The sequence below is a fragment of the Neofelis nebulosa genome, chromosome 5, assembly GCF_028018385.1.
Source record: "Neofelis nebulosa isolate mNeoNeb1 chromosome 5, mNeoNeb1.pri, whole genome shotgun sequence".
Classification (NCBI taxonomy): domain Eukaryota; kingdom Metazoa; phylum Chordata; class Mammalia; order Carnivora; family Felidae; genus Neofelis; species Neofelis nebulosa.
In genome coordinates, this window is record NC_080786.1 from 28,660,499 (window position 1) to 28,674,710 (window position 14,212).

At 35.6% G+C, this 14,212-nt stretch overlaps 1 protein-coding gene across 4 annotated transcripts in view; it reads left to right on the forward strand.

Moving 5' to 3' along the window:
- Window positions 1-14,212, forward strand: part of DNAJC13 (DnaJ heat shock protein family (Hsp40) member C13) — a 127,923-nt gene that overhangs the window by 47,004 nt on the left and 66,707 nt on the right. For all 4 annotated transcript variants that reach the window (XR_009261770.1, XR_009261771.1, XM_058729902.1 and 1 more), the window contains exons 10-20: window positions 1,087-1,253; window positions 1,358-1,437; window positions 1,521-1,690; window positions 2,549-2,648; window positions 4,425-4,532; window positions 5,384-5,539; window positions 6,230-6,286; window positions 8,319-8,440; window positions 11,264-11,339; window positions 11,595-11,690; window positions 12,497-12,640. Coding sequence is in view for 2 of the 4 variants with exons in the window: in XM_058729902.1 (XP_058585885.1) it covers window positions 1,087-1,253; window positions 1,358-1,437; window positions 1,521-1,690; window positions 2,549-2,648; window positions 4,425-4,532; window positions 5,384-5,539; window positions 6,230-6,286; window positions 8,319-8,440; window positions 11,264-11,339; window positions 11,595-11,690; window positions 12,497-12,640 (1,276 nt within the window). In the remaining 2 variants the exon portion in view is untranslated. The remainder of the gene's footprint in view (window positions 1-1,086; window positions 1,254-1,357; window positions 1,438-1,520; window positions 1,691-2,548; window positions 2,649-4,424; window positions 4,533-5,383; window positions 5,540-6,229; window positions 6,287-8,318; window positions 8,441-11,263; window positions 11,340-11,594; window positions 11,691-12,496; window positions 12,641-14,212) is intronic.

Consider the following 14,212-nt stretch of genomic DNA (forward strand, 5'->3'; position numbering starts at 1 on the left):
AATGAGAGTTCCTGTTGCTCCATATCCTCGCCAGCATTTGGTATTGTCAGTGTTCAGTTTTGGCCATTCTAGTAAGTGCCTGGTGGTATCTCGCTGTTTCAGTTTGCATTTCCCTGATGACATATGTGTTGAGTATCTTTTCATATGATTATTTGCCATCTGTGTATTGTTTTTGGTGGGGTACATGTCTGTTAAGGACTTCAGATCATTTTTTAATTGAGTTCTTGGTCTTGTTGACTTTTAAGAGGTCTTTGTATATTTTGGATAATGGACCTTTATCAGATAGGGCTTTTATAAATATTTTTTCCCAGCCTGTAGCTTTCCTTTTCATTCTCTTGATGAAGTTATTTGAAAAGTCAAAACTACAGAGACAGAAAATAAGGAGTTGCCTGGATGCTGAGGAGTCTTTTGCAGATGGGTACATGAAAACTTTTTGGGGTGATGGAAGTATGCCACAGATGGATAGTTGCACAATTGAAAAAACTTGCTAAGATTTTATTTATTTATTTATTTATTTATTTATTTATTTATTTATTTATTTAGAGAGAAAGGGCACAAGTGAGCAAGGGGCAGAGAGAGAGAATCCCACAGGGGCTTGTGTTTTACTCAAAGCAGGACTCCTGTTTTACCCAAAGGGGGGCTTTACTCACTTAGAATGGGGCTTGAGCTCACCTGATGCGGGTCTTGAACTCATGAACTGTGAGATCATGACCTGAGCCAAAGTCAGGTGCTTAACGACTGAGCCACCCAGGTGCCCTTTACTAAGAATTCTTAAACTGTACATTTTAATTGGGTGAATTTTTGATTTGTAAGTTGTATCTTAGTGAAACTGTTTTTAAAAACCTTAGAACAAAAATGTTACATTTACAGCGCTTTAGTAACTTGTACAAGGTATGTGACCGCAAAGTGCAGAGCTAGCACTGGCACTCCAGGCTCTTTCGTAAAGCCCCATTTCTTTTGTGCTTCTTCTTCTACTTGAGTGCCCTCCCTGAACAGGTTACCTGCTGAAGGGCCTGTGCTGCGTTCTGAGTCAAAATTCCCTTTAATTATCAGTCCTAAAATCTTTTTATTTTTTACCTTGCTTAGAGATTCCTTATTAGCAAGTTTGTTGGATGGAGTAAGAGCCTCTGGTAACAGAGATGTTTGTGTAAAAATGACACCAACTCATAAAGGTCAGCGATGGGGGTTACTCAGCATGCCTGTCGATGAGGAAGTAGAGAGCCTTCATCTCAGATTTTTGGCCACACCTCCGAGTAAGTATTGATTTAAGTGTAATTGCATTTCCGTCCATCTGCTTAATAATTGAAAAGTTAAGAATGCATACCTCTAAATCTTTTTGAACCTTTTCATCTTACAGATGGCAACTTTGCAGATGCTGTATTCAGGTTCAACGCTAATATTTCATATAGTGGAGTTCTGCATGCAGTAACACAGGATGTAAGATGAATTGTATTTTAATTTGTTCATAGTCACTAACTTTTGGTATGGAAACTTTTTTGAAACATTCTTCCTTTACCTAGGGTCTCTTCTCAGAAAACAAAGAAAAACTGATCAATAATGCCATAACAGCATTATTGTCTCAAGAGGGAGATGTTGTTGCTTCAAATGCAGAACTTGAGAGTCAGTTCCAGGCTGTGAGGAGGCTTGTAGCTTCCAAAGCTGGTTTTCTGGCCTTCACTCAGCTTCCAAAGTAAGTTGCTTTGAACTTCTTATAGAGTATACGAACAAGTCAAAATAGCAAATGATCAAGTTTGTGTCTTTATATCTGTCTAAACCTGAAACTTTTTCATATGATGATATGGTAGTTTTTAATCATGAGAAATTAAAAAGGAAAGGGGAGTGGTACTAAAGGGGGTGGATATTGTTCTCATACATACCTGTAATATTACTGACTCTTATTTTAGTGAATTTGAACAGGAAGTGAAATCCATTTTAGTTTTAATTAGTTAAAACAAAAAATCTTCCCCCCGCAAAGAACAAAACTTACGGGAGTGGATGTGTTCTGGAAGTGGAATTTAAAATAAGTACTTAGGGCACCTGGGTGGTTTAGCTGGTTAAGCATCCAACTCTTGATTTAGGCTCAGGTCTTGATCTGGTGGTTTGTGAGTTTAAGCCCTGCATCGGACTATGTGCTGACAGTGCAGAGCCTACTTGAGATTCTCTCTCTCCCTCTCTCTCTGCCCCTCCCCCGCTCACACTCTCTCTCAAAATAAATAAATAAACTTAAAAAAATAAATATATACTTGCTGGGGTGCCTGGGTGGCTCAGTTGGTTGAGCATCTGACTCTTGAGCTTGGCTCAGGTCATGATTTCATGGTTAGTGGGATCAATCCCTGCATCAGGCTCTGTGCTAACATCACGGAGCCTGCTTGGGATACTCTCCCTGCCCCTTCCCCACTCTCTCTCTTTCTCTCTCAAAATAAAATATGTACTTGCTGAATGCAATAGAAACTTACAAAGACTTACTATGTCACATTTTAATGATAAAGTAATGCTCTGATACTGCTATTATATGCTTGGGGGTTTTTTGTTGTTGTTGTTCCACAAGGTTTCGGGAACGTCTAGGAGTGAAAGTAGTAAAAGCACTCAAGAGGAGCAACAATGGAGTAATACATGCAGCTGTTGATATGCTCTGTGCCCTCATGTGTGTAAGTAGTATTTTTTAAAATCCATCTACTTAATGTCATTTTACTGGTTTTTCTTAAGTTGATTGATGGTTTAAATTTCCACAAACCTAGATTTCCTGGATTGTTCTCATAGCCATTTATTTATTCAAATAAATGTGATTTTTTTTTGTGGGTTTTGTGTGTGTGTGTGTGTGGTTTTTTTTTTGTTTGTTTGTTTTGGTTTTTTTTTTTTTTTAGCATATCTTATAAACTGGCACTGTGCTATCTACTAGAAATAGAATTCCTTCCTTTCTTGAAATGGCTAACAGTCTAGTAAGGTAGGCTTGTATGTATAGTCTAAAGTAGTAGACGTTACCTGATCCCTAAAAAGCAGCACTCAGTTTTGGTTTTGTGGTGAGGAAAAGATAAAAGATTCTAGGCCAATCTTTCTGGAAGGTGTTACACTTGAACTCAATCTTAAAGGATAGACAGGTATTTTCCCTCTGTGAGCGGCTTTCCTGAGAAACGGGATAGCATATACAAAGGCATGTTTAGGATGAAGCACATAATTGAAATGGCTGGGTCATAAAGCATGTATGGAGGTATGTGGGATTAGGAGTTAAAGTTAGAGATGTATTGCAGAGACAGTTATCAAAAGCCTTTTATATCAAAGAAGCTAGATTTATATTCTTTAGTAAGGAACAACCTGAAAGGTTTTTCAGCAGCGGATTATAACATTAGGTTTGGACCTCTGAAAGCTGATTGATGGTATGTGGAGACTGCATTAGAGGTAAGGTTAGAGGCAGACTAAATATGTAAGAAATAAGATGGAGTAGGTTGGGGCTAAAGAAGGCACATTTGAAGGCTGAGGGCAAAGGTCTAATTTGGTGACAATTTCTTTGGGAGGAGAAGCAATGAATTGTTCAGTGTAACTTGAAGTTCCTGATTAACTTCAATGTTGTATATAGTAGTGGGACTTTTATGTTTCATATAAAGTGCTGTAGGCAAGCTCAGTGGTATAGAATAAACCTAAGTAATCACTTACATAAAGTCTTACATTTATTCTTCAAAGTGAATTTTACTATCTTTACTACTCCGGGTAACTCCATTAAAAGAGTTAGTGGGATACCTAGAAAATAAACTGTGGTAGTGTGAAACACCTTGAGCTTTCATTACATATTAGGTTTTGGCTGTGTATCTTACATGAATTATCTCATTTAAGCTTCATAGTAGTCCTGTGAGCTGAGTGCCATTAATCCTACTTGATGGCTGAGGAAAGGGAAACTTGGAGTTATAGCAATTAACCTTGCCTAAGGTCAGCTGTAGTCAGTAGCAAAGTTAGGATTGGATCTTTACTCCTAACCTTCATGTTAGAATCTGTTTTCCATTCTCCTTTATTCCACCAGTCAAAGGGACAAAGAAGTATTTGCTGCTCGTTTAGTACCTGCTTTTAAATGCTGTTTAAAAATATAGGTAAATAAATGCTAAGTTTTACCATTTCAAATTTAAATTATAAAATTGGGGGAGAAGAAATGGATGTCATATGCCTTTAAGGGGGAGACCTGGACTTTTGAGAGAGTGCCTTATATAGTACTCGCTACAGATACTCGGATTCATTATCTGCAAAGCCTCATCAGACCCTGGGGGAAATCATCACTTTTGCCTGTTTGTCTTATCACGAGTTTCCTTTCTGCCTTCAACCTTAAAGGCTATGGTTTTTAATTTTTTTTAGTATTTAATGAATACTCTCTATAAATGACTTCCGTGTGATGCCAGCATATGGGTTGCTCATGAATTATCACTGTTTTTAATCAATAGCCCATGCATGATGACTATGACTTAAGGCAAGAACAGCTGAACAAAGCTTCTCTTCTCTCTTCAAAGAAGTTTCTGGAAAACTTACTAGAGAAATTTAATTCCCATGTGGTAAGTTGTAATTAAATTTGTCTTAATGAGAAATACCATACATTATTGAAAGGTATTTCAGAAGTGCAGTTTGGACAGTTTTTTTTTTTAATTTTTTTTATTTTGAGAGAGAGGGAGAGAGAGTGCATGCATGGGAGTGGCGGAGAGGGAGAGAGGATCCCAAGCAGGGGGCTTGAACCCATGAACCGTGAGATCATGACCTGAGCCAAATCAAGAGTCGTACGCTTAACTGATTCAGCCACCCAGGTTACCTGGACAGTTTTTATTTAATTGGAGCTCCCAGCTTTGGTCAGTTGGTCATACACAGTTTGGTCAGCTTGGTCACTCACTAATAGTAAAATACTCTGTTTTAGGACTGTATCCATTCATCTGAAAAGAGTAAGTTGCAAAGACTTTAGATTTTTGCAGTGATATTCCAGGGTTTTTTTGTTCTTTAATAATGTCATTATGAAATAAGCTGCTCTTAAAAATTAGTGACATCCTTACTCTTCAGTCACTGGTAACAGTTTTGGAGATGGGCAGTCTGTAATATTTCGAAGGAACAAATTATCAGGGTTTTATAAGTTTTGTCAAAGATTACTTTTTATATGAATTCTATACATGTTAACCTTTGTTATACGTGTCTTGGAGGAGTCTTGGTTATTCTCTTGAAATTGGACTAAATTTTAATTACTTCCCTTTTGAAATATGGTAAGCAGTGGATTTATTGCATTAGTAAAACAAATACTCCTTAGTCAAACTTTAAACCTCATGTTGAGAAATACTTTTAACATATAGACTAGCAGAAGCATGTTACTACTGTTTTGCTTGAAATTCTGCCCTAAGTCATGGTAATATGTTACTTGTTTCAGGATCATGGGACTGGTGCCCTAGTTATTAGTTCACTCTTGGACTTCCTTACTTTTGCCCTCTGTGCTCCATATAGTGAGACAACAGAAGGACAGCAGTTTGATATGCTCTTAGAGATGGTAGCATCCAATGGAAGAACCCTCTTCAAACTCTTTCAGGTGAGAGAGTTTGTTATCTTCTTTATCAGCTAACAGCTACTCTAAGAGAGAACCACTTAGAGTTTGGTTTTAAAATAATGGATGTGTGCTTCTGTAATAATGTTGATAAGCGAACACAGCCTAGTATGTTATCCTATTAAGGATATTTGAATTCTACAGATTTCTTGGTGTTTCATGTAGAGCTCTATCAATGGCTTTTGACCACTGTTTTGACCCTGTTGCCCATCTTTTCCATCTCAGGAGTGAGAAATGCATTTTTTTCTATGATAGGCCCAGAGTACCCTTTTCTTTATAAATTACCAAATAATAGGATGAGTTTTAGTAGAGCTGTTCATAAATAGCTGAAAACATTGTTATTTCATATATTACAGTATTACGTATATGTGATGTGTTTCTATATACTTATATTTTTATTTCATATTAATTTGTATGTCAGTGTGTATCATTACATTTGATATTTATTCAAATAAGTATAATTATTCAAATAAGTACCAGCTGTTTCCTGCTGATGCTTTGATTTTCTTTAAAGCTATGTTGTAAGGATATCTGATCTGACTTTCAGATGTATCCTTTACTAATTTTATGACTTATACCTTGAATAAAATTGTATATCCTCCTTAAAAGCAACAGCTAGCCATGTTGGAATGAAATTCTTTCATTCTGTGATTCTTTTTTCTCCCCATGTTAAAGCATCCTTCCATGGCAATTATCAAGGGAGCTGGATTGGTTATGAAGGCAATAATAGAGGTGAGAACAGCTTGGAAATTTGAAACTTACTTGAATGTTGATTGGCTGTTTTCATTGAAGCTGACAAAATTACCTTTCAGCCTGTTATGGGAAACATGCACTTTTTCTGGGTAAGAAAAGTAATTTTGAATCTTTATTCAGAAGTTAGTTTTAAACTACAGAAACAATCCTCAATATTAAACTATGAGTTTGAAAGTTCTGAGGTAAGTGGGTTTAGGGCAAATAAATCTTTCTTGTTCCTATATTATTTGTGTTGTGTTTGTTTAAGAGAATTAAAAGTTAGCATTCTCCCTCTCTTGCTCTTTTTTTGGGGGGCATGGGAGATGATGGTATTGATGCTACTGAAATCTTTAGGTACTAAGGTTACATGGAAATCTGTTAATGGAGTTAGTTCATAGCAAAGTGGTGTTAAATAAGAATGGTAACAAAAATAAGTTCCTCAGGCTAAAGTGCATTTGTAAGTGAGCTCTAGAGGTTAGTATATGTTATTGGACAGAAACAAGATATTGTTTCCCCAAGATAATTTCTTTAGCTTTCTGTGTTTTTTAGTAAACAAAATCATGGCTATGAATATCAACTTGCATACTGATGTTTACAATAACATCAGTTTAAGTGGCTTTGAATTCTTACTTTTTTGTCATCATAGTAGTGGTTTGGATAAAATGTAAGAGTGCCCCTTTTATCAAAAACTCTCAGTGATTGTAACTCATAAATATAACATGTTGCTAAATAAAATGCACATAATTAGTATACCTCTAAGTAGATGTTAAAAAATTCTATATAGGTGTTATACATCAAAGGTTGTTTTCATTTTTAGTGGGTATATAAAGGCTGATTTTCTTCCTTTAGTTAATGGGTTGTTTCCAAAGTAAGTATCTCTCACAGAGCTGACAATAGCCAAGGACGGTTAAGACCATGAGACCAAACAAAAGTGTGTTCCTGACCCCCCTCCACCAATATGTTGCCATTCATTCAGAAATACTTACTGAGGGCCATGTATAACCAAAATGTGGACTTAGGGCTTCAATATAAGCTACACATGTCTGTTTCATAGCCAGTGACTGGAGCTGGAGGTATCTATGTAAGGAACACCTTCTTTATTTACACTGAAATCCTGGCAAGTATCTTAAATTATTTTTTCTGATTGTAAAGCAATATATGATTTTTGAAGAAACATTGGAGTTTATAGAAAAAATTCAAGGAACAAATCATTTGTATTTTTATCATCCTGAGGTAACTACTCTTAGCATTTTGGTAAGTTTTCTCTCAGACTGTAGTATTCAGAATTATATGTGTACATATACAAACCATGCACTGTATATATTTGTATTGATAGTGCTGTCAGAATGATACATGTACATATATATTCACACTATGTGAATATTTGTATACATACTGCATACTCAGTTGTACTATATACTTGTACTTTTTTCACTAACATTGTGAGCATTCATGCTTTTCAACAGATTGTCTTAAATATCACACTGCTTACTTAATTCATAGTTCTGTGATTACCTTTGATCAATAGTCCTGTCCTGTCATACTCTGTTGCCAAAATGAGCCCATATAAGCAAAGTAAAATCTAAAAATAAAAAGAACTACCCCAATTATCAATCATTCTTTAAAAAAAAAATAACTGTGTTCACCATGAAAATGTATGTATTGTTAATAATAAAAGCAAGCCTGGTTTGTAGATGCCTTTGGTAGGAATTGCTGATTTCCCTGATTTGCATTTCCCTTTCATGGGCTGATAAATACTCAGAGAATGAACCTAACTTTAATATTAAATTAAGCAAAGCATAATTTATTGGATAAAAGTACTTGTAAACATTTAAAACCTCACACCACAGTCAAATAATATTTTTTAAATTACTTGTATCACCTGTGTTGTTTTTGGGTAAAGTTGCATTTAAAATTTTTATTACGTTGTATACTGTATAATTTTACTTAGAGATGTAAAATTAGTTTTATAAAATTAGGATAGCTTGTTCTAGATTGCTGCTTTAGGGATCATCTTACCCTTTTTCCAAAGGAAGGTGACAAAGAAATTGCTACAAAAATGCAGGAGCTTGCCCTAAGTGAAGGTGCCTTACCTCGACACTTGCATACTGCGATGTTTACAATAAGCTCAGATCAGAGGATGCTTACAAATAGGTAGGTTAAATTTAATTTGCTGTAAATTAACTTGCTGCTTAGAAAATGGATTCAGATATTACATAAAACAGACTGAATAAGTATTTGGATTACACGAATGATTCATTATCTTTTGATTCACCTAGTTCTCCTTTTCCTTCCCTTATAGAAAGATTGTGCCCAGATGATCATTGTCCCTGCCCCTGGATAACTTGGGAGGGACCCATAGTCAAGGGCCCATAGTCAAGGGAGTAGAATATGAAAAATAGTGCCTAGAAGCTTATGGAACTAGAACCACATATCCAGGCCTTTTCTCTTTGTATTTCCTTCTGGCCATGATGTCAATTTGTAAATATCTTTGGTTAGGTACTCTACTTTAAGAATAAAGAAAACAGTGGGGCTCCTGGATGGCTCCTTCAGTTAGGCATCTGACTTCAGCTCAGGTCATGATCTCACGGTTCTCCTTTGTATTCTGTGTCTCCCTCTCTCTCTGCCCCTCCCCTGGCTCACAGTCTGTCTGTTTCTCTCTCTCTCTCTCTCTCTCTCTGTCAAAAATAAACATTAAAAAATGTTTTTTAAAGAATAAAGAAAACATTATCTAATCAGCCTAATGTAGGCCTATCCTAAATCTGTTGCAGTTAAACAGTTTCCACTTTGGCAAATTCTTTTTTTATAATAATCATTTAAATATAAGGAAGCATTTAAACCTATTCATTTATTCCAGGCCATGTGAATGCCATCCCTTTTAATCTTTCTTTATGATTCCTGATGTGTGACTCTTCAGATAACCTTAGCATACTATATTATGACTCATGATTCATTAGTTTAAAAAAAGATGTTTTTGATTATGTTCTTTTTGACTTTTTAAATGATAGCATAAATTTTCACTTAGGTTTACTTTATGATACCATAAATTTGCCGTTTTTGTCACCTATATTCAGTTATTGGATGCTTTGGTATGCTGCCTTGCCAGTAGTTTTCTGCTGTCAGTATTATAAGAAGCTGTCAGCATCCCTCAACTTATAAATGTTAGCCCCAAAAGTAGTCTTTTATGTTGCCTGAGAGGACAAAAAGATCTAAAAGAAAGATTATTTCCTTGGCATATTGCCTTTTTAGCGATGCTAGATACCATCTTTCATTAAAATAGACACTATTTGATGTCTTATTCTATTAAACCCCTGTGTTAGATGTTTGCTTCTTGTGTTCCTCTTATTAATCAATTACATTCCCTACTGTGATCAGTTACACTAATGAAAAGCTATCAATTTATAATATAGATACCACTTGTTATTTGCATTGCTTTATTTTTTATTATATCTTTGCTATTATAAAATGTTATCCTGTTTATCCCTGATTAAAGCCTTCTTTAAGGAATCACTGATAATGATACCTACCCGATGCAAGTGAAGGAAAAAATAAGTGTAATTACTTCATTAGTAATTTCCAAATAGGCACAGAAATGAACAGGTTTGTTTGGTTTTTTTTTAAGTTTATTTCTTTTTGAGAGAGCATGAACAGGGAAGGGGCGAGAGAAAGGGAGAGAGAGAGAGAGAGAGAGAGAGAGAGAGAGAGAGAGAGAGAGAGAGAGAGAGAGAATCCCAAGCAGGCTCCACACTGTCAGCACAGAGCCTGACATGACTCGATCCCATGATCACAAGATCATGAGTGACCTGAGCTGAAACAAAATGTCAGACACTTAACTAACTGAGCCCACAGGTGCCCCAGAAATGAACGTTTTAGTGGTGTTCATTTCTTTTGGTAACGTAACAAAGTGCAGTTTGGGTTTTTAAGCTTTTTTCTTCTGGGAATGTAACCTATTATAAATACATATGTCTATAGGTTTGGTTATTTCACTCACAGGTTTCATGCCTATTCTTGAAGCACATGGCAATTTGAATCCCTACGGAAGCACAGAAGGGTCAACCATGAAATATATTTTCTGCTTATGAGGAGCTTTTTAGCCTCATTAGGAGACAGATGTTATCATGAGGGTTAAGATTAATAAATGATTAAGTCATAAGTCAACATGGATCTTAGATTTCCACTTTGAATATGTTTTTCCACTTTTGAATATGTTTTTCCACTTTTGAATATGTTTTTACCTCGAAGGTGGCATGATTAAGGGTGCCTGGGTGGCTCAGTCAGTTAAGTGTCTGACTTTGGCTCAGGTCATTAGCTCACAGCTCCTGAGTTTGAGCCCCACGTCGGGCTCTGTGCTGACGACAGCTCAGAGCCTGGAGCCTGCTTGGATTCTGTGTCTGTCCCTCTCTGCCCCTCCCCCACTTCTGCTCTGTGTCTCTCTCAAAAATAAACGTAAAAAAATTAAAGTGGCAAGAGTAGAATAATTTGCTCTGAGTGCTTTGAGTCTTTGTCTAGGCTCCAAAACTGAAAATATTTTCTATCCCTGACCTTGCTAAAAAGGTTATATTAGAACATAGTTACTGACTTTTGCTCATGTTGAGATTTCCAAGGAATGCGGAATGCTATATGATCACTGTTTTGGGACTTATTATGCAAACTAATTGTATCATCCAGTCTAATTGCTTTATTTATTGTCCCTGTCTTTAAATGAGGTAAGAACCTACTTCATGTTCAGGTCCATTGAAAATCAGGGAGTTGATCAGGGAAGCATTTTGATTGGAGAAAATTCTAAAACGTTAGCAACATTTTGAATTACTGTCTGATTCACCTCTCCACATTGAAGTACTAACTTTAAATATTAACATCAGAATGATTTTTTTTTCCTGTAGCCATATTGCTTATATGATATTTTGTTCTTAAAAATTCCTTTCTATTCTAGCTGAGATAAAGCAGCAAACCTTTCTCAACGTCTGCTTTTTTCAGACAGCTAAGTAGACATTTAGTGGGACTCTGGACAGCTGATAACGTAACTGCGACAAACCTGTTGAAACGCATTTTGGTAAGTCTGTTGAATGACCAAGAAGATTTATGCATTCTTGTCCAATAAAATTTAATTGAGTAAGTTTATTTATACTTTAAAGAATTTTTTTAGTTTGTTTTTTATTTAAAAGATGTTTATTGTAGAAGTTGTCACATAATAAATGCTAACCTCAATAGCTTAAATCATAGTATTTATTTGAGTTTGCAAGCTAAATTTTCTTTTGTGTGGTTGTTTTGCAAATGGATTTTATGTTTTGTTTTTGTTTACTTTTAGCCGCCAGGCTTGCTGGCATACTTGGACAGCTCAGATCCAGTTCCTGAGAAGGATGCTGATCGCATGCATGTTAGAGATAATGTGAAAATAGCAATGGTAAATATGATTGTCCTAAGTGTCTTTTCAGGTTGAAAAGAACACTCTTCTCTGAAACACAATAAAATTTTTAGAGATAAACTAAGAATTCACGGAATTGAATAATAGTACTCTTTTTGTATCAGTAACCACTTTATTAAGGTAAAATTTACATCCCATAATATTCTCTTGTTATAAGTATACAATTCAGTAATTTTTTTTTATATTTATAGAGTTGTAAAACTGTCACCGCAGTCTAATATTATGAAGAGTAGTAATCTTGTATGTTTTGTTTCCCTTCACTCAGCTTATTGCCACATTCAGGAATGGATTTTTTTTAAAGTTTCAAATGTATAATGTGATATTTTGCACGTAATATGTGATTGATAAATGTTGTTGGTGAAAGGGGCCAACAGTGAAAAAATTAACTTAGGTAGGACTTTTTTCTTACAAAAGCTATCTTTATTATTAAGGTTGGGCTATCTCTGAGAAAATTTACTTAAACATCTTGCAAGATACACTGTTGTAATAATGTCTTGTATGTGTTCTTTTCCTTTCCTCATCCCATTTTTCTATTTGCACCCATCTCCCATTCACATCCCACCACCCCTCACATAGGAATCATCTTGAAACTTAAGCAGAAAAGTTAAGATTTCTTGGACAAAAGTGTAATTTATTGTAGAAATTTTCACTTTGTTTCTTCACTGAGCCCCCAACATCCAGTATGTATTTTATCATGTAAAACAAATAGTGTGACTCAGCTTTACTTAGATTTTAAAAATAAATTTACAAACAGGACTGTAATGGATTTTAACATTGTTTTACAGGATCAGTATGGAAAATTTAATAAAGTTCCAGAATGGCAAAGACTAGCTGGGAAAGCTGCTAAGGAAGTTGAAAAATTTGCCAAAGAAAAAGTAGATCTTGTGTTGATGCACTGGAGGGATAGAATGGGCATTGCACAAAAAGAGGTAAAAATAAAATCTGCGTCCAAACTTCTAGCACTTCTGTATATCCCAGGCTTACGTTCATTGTTCCTGTTCACAGAGATGGTAGTCCAGTATTTCTGATTGCACATACGAAGAAATGTCACCTAATTGATTCATATTTTTATATAAGTTTTTCTTAATTCGTAGTTTTAAGAATCTGTGATTAGGTTTTTACTTAGGTATTTTATATTAAATTGAACGTAAAATTTCACTCTTAAGTTTTCTTCCATGATTTTCAGTTCCTATACTTCTTTATCCATATGTATCTCTTTTTCTTCCTTCTCTGAATTTTACTTTTATTTTAACTTAATTTATTTTTTGAGGGAAAGCACGTGCGTGCAATTGTGTGAGGGACAGAGAGAGAGAGTCCCAGGAGGGGCAGAGAAAGAAGGAGAGAAGTAGGGCTCATTTGTACCCAAAGTGGGGCTTGAGCTCACAAATTGTGAGATCATGACCTGAGCCAAAGTCAGATGCTTAACAACTGAGTGACCCAGGCACCCCTCTGAATTTTATTTTATAGCTATAAAAGTAAAGGTGCTCTTCTTGTTTAGCATTTTTATTCAGAGCTAGCCAGACCAGTGTTTTGGTAATAAGTTTCACGAATATATATATCATATATATGATATATATATATTCACGTATAAATATATATATTTACTTATTTATTAAAAAACATTTTTTTAATGTTTGTTTATTTTTGAGAGAGACTGATTTGAGAGAGACTGAGAGAGAGGGAGACACAGAATCCGAAGCAGGCTCCAGGCTCCAAACTGACAGCACAGAGCCTGATGCAGAGCTCAAACTCACAAGCTGTGAGATCATGACCTGAGCCAAAGTCAGTTGCTCAACCGACTGAGCCACACAGGCACCCCATAAGTTTCATATTTTTAAATTAAACTTACTGTATGTACTTAAATTTCAATATTAGCTCCTCAAATCAGGTCAGGTCTGATTCTTCAGCATGTAGTATATCAGTAGAACCTAATTTCAGTAATACACTCTTCTCTCTAGGATGTAATGTGCAGTGGTTAAGTCAACTATAAAAGTTGACTTGGTCTCACAGTTTTTGTTAACCACACTGAGATTCTTTGCTTTTAAGCATCTTTTCGCTTATGGTAGCTATTTCTTTATACAGAGAAAGTAATATAAATATCTTGCTAAACAGGTTTATTATGAATTTCCAGAACTTCCAAACATAAGGCATCAGGTGTAGCAGAACATAACAATCTTGTGTGTCTATGTGAAAATGAGACCAAAATTCAGTTCTTTAGAGCTTGAGCATAAATGCGTTCGTGCTGATTTGTGTGAGTGGCATATGCAATATAAAGAATCACTAGATAGGCTTTCTGAATGGCTACGATAGTGAAAATACTGAAGGTTGAACTGTTTAACCTACATCTGAGCCTAGTTTTATTTTGTTTTAAGTTTATTCATTTATTTTGGGCATGGGGGGAGAGACTGTGGAAAGGACAGAGAGAGGGAGAGAGAGAGAGAGAGAGAGAGAGAGAATATGAATATCCTAAGCAGGCTCCACATTGTCAGTGCAGAGCCCCC